The 7,669-nt window shown below is 44.3% G+C and overlaps 1 protein-coding gene across 1 annotated transcript in view; it reads right to left on the minus strand.

The window, feature by feature from the left end:
- PDCL3 (phosducin like 3) overlaps positions 1-6,849 on the minus strand; it is an 8,847-nt gene extending 1,998 nt beyond the window's left edge. The window contains exons 1-5 of the mRNA XM_006916175.3: positions 6,694-6,849; positions 4,453-4,582; positions 1,984-2,074; positions 1,578-1,721; positions 664-872 (exon numbers count right to left, since the gene is read on the minus strand). Of these exons, the coding sequence (XP_006916237.1) occupies positions 664-872; positions 1,578-1,721; positions 1,984-2,074; positions 4,453-4,582; positions 6,694-6,699 (580 nt within the window). The 5' untranslated portion in view covers positions 6,700-6,849. The remainder of the gene's footprint in view (positions 1-663; positions 873-1,577; positions 1,722-1,983; positions 2,075-4,452; positions 4,583-6,693) is intronic.
- Positions 6,850-7,669: the final 820 nt, after the last annotated feature.

Raw genomic sequence — 7,669 nt, forward strand, 5'->3', positions numbered from 1 at the left:
AATGACTACAGCACCAGGTCTTACTAGATGATCTTCCACCCAAGTACTAACCAGGCCCGACTCTCCTTAGCTTCTGAGATCAGACAAGATCGGGCCTGTTTAGGGTGGCACGGCCGTAGACCGTGAATATATATTTTGACACCTCCATGTGTAACAAGTGGAAAGGAATAAAAGGACACATCTTTCAGGAGTTAAGATACAGAATTAAATAAACTTTTAATTTAAAAGCTACTAAGATATTCAATTGAAAAATACAGCTATAGAAACGATTTATGTATATACATATAGATACATATAAGCATCTAACACTAATATGAATGATATCACTAATATAAATGAATGATATGATCCTGAGCTACTTATATTCTACTGTAGGGACAAATAAAACATATTAGACATTAATATTAAATAAATATATTTTAAAGTCCATTGTGTTCTCTTTCCACTGAGAATTATTAGAGCCCAGTTGTAAATGCCCCCCATTGACTGGTCGGTCCAAAATGAGAAATTAAATGTGCTTCTTCCCTTTTAATAATTAGACAAAGGCAAAGGTGAACTTGACAAATCACCATTACCACCATGACACATGTCTAGGAAACAGGCATCTCTACCACGCACTAGCCATCTCTCATGTGCCCTGGACCATCTCAAAGAGGCCCTTACCATTTACTGTCAGGTTCATGCCACCAAACACCAGAGGTCCAATAAATTGAGCCTTGATATCGCCTTCAAGGTAAACAAATATTGTGGGCAGATTCTTATCAGGATAATTGGGTATGCAGGTTGTTGAAATGGCTTTGATAAATTTGACATCGGGAAACTTCCTGGCAAGCGTACTGAAGTGCTGATTTAACAGGGCACAGAGGGGAATCCTATAAAACAGAAATAGAAACAATTATGATTCTGCATTTACACAGAACAAAGCTCAATTACCCTTCTACCCTAAGTAAAACCTTACAAGTGATTCTGCTACTCCAGCCGAGATGAATTAACATTTTTTAAAAACCTTCCAATATGTTCAGAAAAAGTAAAGAACTCAAAATCCAAAGTCCAATTTAATTTGACCCAAAAATAAGTCAGAAAAACAGCTTCAATGTAAAAGGTAACTGTCATGCCCTTCTACGTGAGAGAACAGTCAAGACTTAGAATGTGAAACACAGGTCAGAAAGCATGGCCTCCTCTACAGAAACTCCCACACAAGCACCAGACTCTACAGTCCAGGAACAGGACTGAAGGAGAGAAATGCTGGAAGACCACTGCACCACTTGCCAGGGACAATTATTACAAAGGTCACCCTCGCCACCTAGGACAGTGACTCATTACAAAGAATTTTAAAAAGCCAGAGTTTCTCTAGAGGGATAAATAACTTAGTGTTTTCTTTTCAATAAAAGCAAAGTCTTCACTGCTAACTGCATTAGTCACAAATATTAGTTTGAAAGTTCTAAGACAAAAATGGGGCATTATGGTTTGGGCAAATCAGCAACAAAAACACATAAAACACCTTCTGATGTGGATTAAGCCCAAAATGCTCAAGATAAATTCAAATGAACATTTAAAGACAGTATGAGATCGCTCACCCTTGTTTGTAAAGGTGCAAGATGACCCACAAGCCCTCTCCAGCTTTGGTAACTTCTTGAACATAATCCTTTCCTGAGATCTCTAAAACGTCTCCAAATTTATTCTTCAGTGTAGTTGCTTTCCACTCAGCCAGTCTCTGCTGCCTACACAACAGGAGAAGAGTCATCTCTCGCCCCACACCACCCTGCCCACACACACACCTTTCAGACAGCAACCTTAGTAAAGATCCAGGTTTATTTATTTGCCTCATGGCAAAATTCTAGGAACAGTTTGCTGAAATCTGCATTATTATTATTTAATTATGGTCCTTTCCAAATGTTATCTCAGTCAGAAAAGTCATTTTTCAAAGTACACACATATTGGTGCCACACAAAAAATCGAACAATCTCTCTGGATTGTACTAACCTGTACATTTCAATAGCTCGTTCATCTTCCTCATTAAATTCATCTTCATTATCCTCCAGCTCTTCCAAAGTCATATCTTCATATGTTTTCACTGCATATAGTTAAGTTAGCAAAAACAAAAAAATTTAAAAGATGCACAAACATGCATTTGGGTTTTTTTGTTTCACTTTTCTCCTACAGATGTGCATACAACACCAAAAGACTCCCAGCCACCAAAACCAGAATACAAAGTCCTTAATGTATTACACTAGTAAAAAGAAGTCAAGAGTGTTTTAAAAAGATAGAACCAGTATACTGACATCTGCAGGCTTGACTCTCTTACCACCACATCATACCTAGGATAGGAATGAGAGCTTCCCGAGTTTATAAAACAGTTGTTGTATTTGCCCGGACTCGCCTAATCTGACCTTCAAGCACATACCCTAAAGCACAGGTGTACCACAGGTCCCCTATCTCCCAGGAAGTGGGAAGGTACCAGTGGGTGTCGTCCAGGAGCAAGCACACCCTTCCTAGAGTTAAAGGGGTTATCACAGACTCTTGGTATTTTCTCATGCCTGGCAGGCAGCTCTTTTAAGGAACTGCTGGGACATCTGTATTGTCTTTATTCCACTAACACTTTTGCTTTTTAACAGCAAATCAGGCCTTTGTCCCAGACCCCCGCCCCATCCCTATACACAACTGCTCTTATCAAGGACAAAGATGACCTCCACTTCCTGACTGAGGAGCAACTCTGATCCCACTCATCCTCAGTGACAGATCAGGAAGCCCCCTTCCCTCACCTCTAAGGCTGCGCTCCTTTTGACCTTGTGCTGGTTTGACTTCTTTATCTATACACACCCCTTTGGTGATTGCATCTCATGGCTTTAAATACAATCAATACGCTGACAAATCCCAAACTTATGCCAACTCATATTCTCTGATTTGGAGAAAAACAAACCCAATGGCCCCCTTACCATCTCTATTTGTCCAGTAAAAATCTCAAAGTCACTATGTCCCAGATTTCCTGATCTCCAAACCTGTTCCTCTCCAAGTCTTCCTCATCTCAGTTGGGATAATTCCATCCCTCAGGGGGCTCAAGCCCAAAGCCTTGAAGTCATTTTTGACTTGTTTCTCTCACACCCCTCATAGGACCCACTGGCAAATCCTGTTTGCCCTGCATCAAAATATATCCAGATCCACCCCCTTCTCACTGCTTCTACCACCACCATACTGGTCCAAGCCAACAGTACCTCTTGTCTGAATTATTGCAGTAGTTTCCAGAGTAGTCTCCCTACTTCCTGCCTTGTCCCTCACAGTCCATGCTCAGGAAGGCAGCAACAGAATGGTGCTGTCAACATGGAAGATGTGTCACTCCTCTGTTCAAACCACCAATGACTTCTACCTCATTAGATGTAAAAGCAACATCCTTATTAGAACCTACAAGGTCCTAAATGGTTGGACTCCGAGTTACCTCTCTGAACTTATTCTTCCTCTCTCCCAATCATAGCAGCTTCCTCGCAGATTCTCCAACATGCTTTTCACTTGCTAAAGTAGCTCAATTTACCTACCTCAGGTCACCCAAATTTCACACCCAATGAGGTCCTCCCTCACCCTATCTAAAATTATACTTACCCTGCCTCCAACCCTTTAGAAATCCTCTTCCTGCCTTATTTTCCTACTTTGCACTTATGTATTGTTTATTGTCTGTCTTTCACTACAATATAAGTTCCATGAGGAAAGGGATTTTTGTCTGGTCTGTGCATGGCTAAAGCCCCACTGCCTAGAAAAATACCAGGCACACAGCAATCATTCAATAAACACTCTCGGGGTACATGCTTTATAATAAATCCTTCCCTAAATTAGCTCTAACATGTAAACAGGACAAAAGTACTAGTCCCTGTGATCAATGGTTCTCAAACTCTGGTGAGAGTCAGAAATCCTGAGGCACTTGTTTAAAATGCAGACTCCTGGGCTTTACCCACAGAGATTTTTATTCAGTAGGGACAGGGTTTTTTACAAACACCCAAAGGGTTTCTGAGTCAGGTGATATCACTATCTTTGAGAAAACCCGTCTCTCAGACCCCATACAAAACATCTTTTGCTTCCCTAAATTAAGCTATTTGAGTATTCTCAATCAAACCACAATGAGAATAAAGCTCAGGAGAATACAAACACTAAGAACTTTGAGCACATTTCCATGACATTACCCAAAATGAAAGTATTTTCTTCAAGATTATCATGTGCTCATCTGACACCGACAAGGAACCGTGGCAACGAAGGGGACCTGTGAAGTCCCCTAATTCTATGGCCCAGGAAGCTGAAGGTTGAGACATCCTGTGACTTGCGTGAGGTCCTAAAGAGTGTCCATTCCAGCACTCCAATCCTTGGACCCCCAACTCCTGGTCAAAAGATTCTTTTACCAAAGCAGATGGAGGCTTAGAGGGCTTGACCCATCCAAACACAGAACAAAAAGAACACGATCAAGCTCACCAACAGACTGCTGAAGGGCTCGCTGCTCCTCCTCCTCTGCCTGCTGTTCCAACTCGCTCAAACTTTCCTTTGACGGCAAGATGCCCTTTTTGCGTAAGATGTCATTCCACTCAGTGTCTGCGTTGGGGTCCTAGAGAAGTGGGACCAAGGATACCATGAGTGAGAAGTCCACTATGGTGGGGAGTGGGAAGGAGGTGCCACGCTGGACAAGGGGTCAAAGGAAAAGGTGGTGGGAAGAAAAATTCAAAACAAATTGCTCTGTGTCCTGTTTCTGAGAAAGTGTCAGAAGATCCAAAACCCGTTCCATTCTTCCTGTCTCATTCTTCCTGTCTCACACTCTGCACCCCCAACCCAAAAAAGAGCCAGTACCGTGGTAGAAATCAGGTTATAATGTGAAGGCTCGGACCTGGCTCTTGCTCAATATTTTTATTAATGGCTTGGAGTGATTCATTCAACAGATATTTATTAAGTACCTAGTACATCTACCTACTACAGGTAAATTACCGCATTAGATGGTAGAAAAGCCTGGTGAATGCCAGAGCCATCTATTTTACTAAAGAGGAAGCCATGACCAATTAAATATACAAACGTATAACAAATTGTGGCAAGTGCAATGACCAACAGGCTAACCTAGAGTTACAGGGGGCTTGACTTCCACAGGATGGGCAGAAACGTTCTCTCAGAAAAGGTGACATTTAACCATCACTGGAGGGTGACAAGGAACTACACAAGGAGAACTTAGGAAATTACTTTCCAGGCAGAGGGACCAGGATGCGCAAAAGACCCAAGAGCAGAGATATGGAGCATCTCAGAGTCCTGAGTGGTTGCAGCAGAATCAGAGGGAGAAGGGTCTGATGCTCACTGACGGACTCTCTAATGGCCACACCTGAAAGAAGAGCTAAGACCCCAGTGAACAGATCACAATGGCTAACATTTATTGAGTACTAGGAGCTGTGAACTCTTCTAAGCCCCTTATCTGTATCTACTTAGTTGATCCTCACAAGCCTAGGAGTGACATAGCATTTGAGAAGCCACTGTCATGCTGGAACGAGTCAAATTTATCAGGATCAAATGTCAGAAAATAAATGTCAAAGTGGGCTCTTAGTTCCAGAACCCAGCTGCCCAAACACTGGTTTTTGCATGGCTTGGCAGGAACACCGTTAACGGATCTGGTTTGAAATAAAAAACCAAGGAGCACTGTGGAAAGGGCCCTGGGATAATGAGCCTCCAGCCCCAGAGCTGTCTTGCTGAGATATATCAAAAGGAAAATGAACAGAATCCTTTCAACTGCGTGGTCAGGGAAGGTCTCTGACTAGATGCCAGTTTTAAACAGGGACAAGAAGGATAGAGGATACAAAGGATGCTAGGGCAATCCTGGAGCTTCCTCTTCACCACTGAAGAATGTCTGGCTTGTGGCGGACACACTATTTGCAGATGACCATTCTCTCCAGCCCCCAAATCCTCCTGCCCCAACTAAACCCACACTAACTCCAATCTCCCAATGAGCCAGAGACATTTAATCAGAAATCCTGACCAGTGAGATCTGGGAGATAGTAGAAAGATCTTTGGAAAAGGGTCCTTGGGCAGTGACAAAATTTAGTTGTCACACAGGTTTTCTGCTCATAAACCATCCATTTTCACGGCGTCTTCATTTTCTCTCACTTTTCTTTGGGTTTTAATCCTATTCCATTAGCAAATTCCAGAGAACAACAGGGCAAAACCAGAGGATCTGGTTTTGTCTATTTTAAGACATAGAGTAACTGAGCAGCTTTCTGGGCTGAACCCTCAGGCTGGGCACACCTCAACCCGAACACAAAAGTTAGGGGAAGAGGGTGTAACTAACGCTCCCCCAGTTCTAAGTGGAGTCAGGAACACGGGGCCCACCACTGTTTTGTGTTATGGGATCCCCGCCCCAGGAGGGACCCTTCACTTCTCCAACATCGGCTTCCTGATCCGTGCAACGGCTCCATAACACACCTGCTCAGGTGTTCACTAAGAGAGTAAGTAGGAAGTAACTTTGTCAAGTGGGATCCGGAGATTTGAGGGGTGGGACACACAGCGAGGCGAACGCCCGCCCCTCTTCACTGCGTCTGCGCCAGGCCTCGACTCGTGTGGCTGCCGGTGCCTGTGGCGCTCGGCGCTTCCCACAGGTCCGGCCGGGACAGTCTGCCGCTGGCACGGACCCAGCGGGACAAACGAGCGGACGCAGCCTCCAAACCTCTCGCCCCACGGCTTGCTCACCTGCATCTTGTCTCAAAAGCTTAAGCCAAACCAGCCGCTGCGCTCTAACCCCGCGGCTCTGTTCCGCGCACGCGCACAGCCGCCGTTCCGCCCCTTCCACCAACCCGGCTGTAGCCCCGCCCCCAGGAGGGAGCTGGGCGGAGCCAGGAAGGAAGCGAAGCCTCTGAGTCTGCGTTGGCTCCTCCAGAACCTGGCGCAGAAGCTCTGCGGACTCACGAGGCTGGGCATCACTGGTCCAGCCAGAAATGTTTAGGTCATCCAGTGATAAAATTGAAAATGATGTAGTGTCACCTGGAATTCACTATGATTTCAGCGTCGGATAACGCAATTAATTCATAAGACACATATTTGTTGAGAGCCTGCTTTATACCGGGCATTAATCTAGACTGCGGTTATAGGGGTGATTACAACAGACAAAGTGAAAGTGAAAGTCATTTTACCTGGTTGAGCCTTAGGCGATTCTTATTCAAAAGTGCTTAGCTCTATGGGCACAAAAGAGGCTCTGAGTAAAAATCAGAAGAGTCTGAATTGTAATGCAGGTGCTGGGTTCCAGGTTTCTTGTCTACAGAGCACTAAGAGTTTGAGTTAAAAAAGCAATATCCCTATCTGGACACCGGGGTTTGTGTTGCCGGCATTTGAGATCTCTGCCCTCTTCCTGGGCCGAGCCTCTGCACTATGGAAGCTCTGAAGCAGGAGCTGGGGGAAGGGGTGGGGAAGTCACTCTTGATTGACTATTCCACCTGGATCCTCTTTATGGATGGGGGGGTGGGGTGTGTGTGTGTGTGTGTGTGTGTGTGTTGGCAGTGGGGCCAGGGCAGAAAAAATTATGAAGGAAAACCTCCAAATAAGACAATTTTATGTCATAAGAGTGTATGCATTTCTATTCATGTACATATTTATGAACATATATACACACATGCATACACACAGTTTTGGGGGTGCGTGCTAGTCCGGAGGTCACACACTAGGGTCCTGA

Source organism: Pteropus alecto, unplaced genomic scaffold (genome assembly GCF_000325575.1).
Source record: "Pteropus alecto unplaced genomic scaffold, ASM32557v1 scaffold186, whole genome shotgun sequence".
Classification (NCBI taxonomy): domain Eukaryota; kingdom Metazoa; phylum Chordata; class Mammalia; order Chiroptera; family Pteropodidae; genus Pteropus; species Pteropus alecto.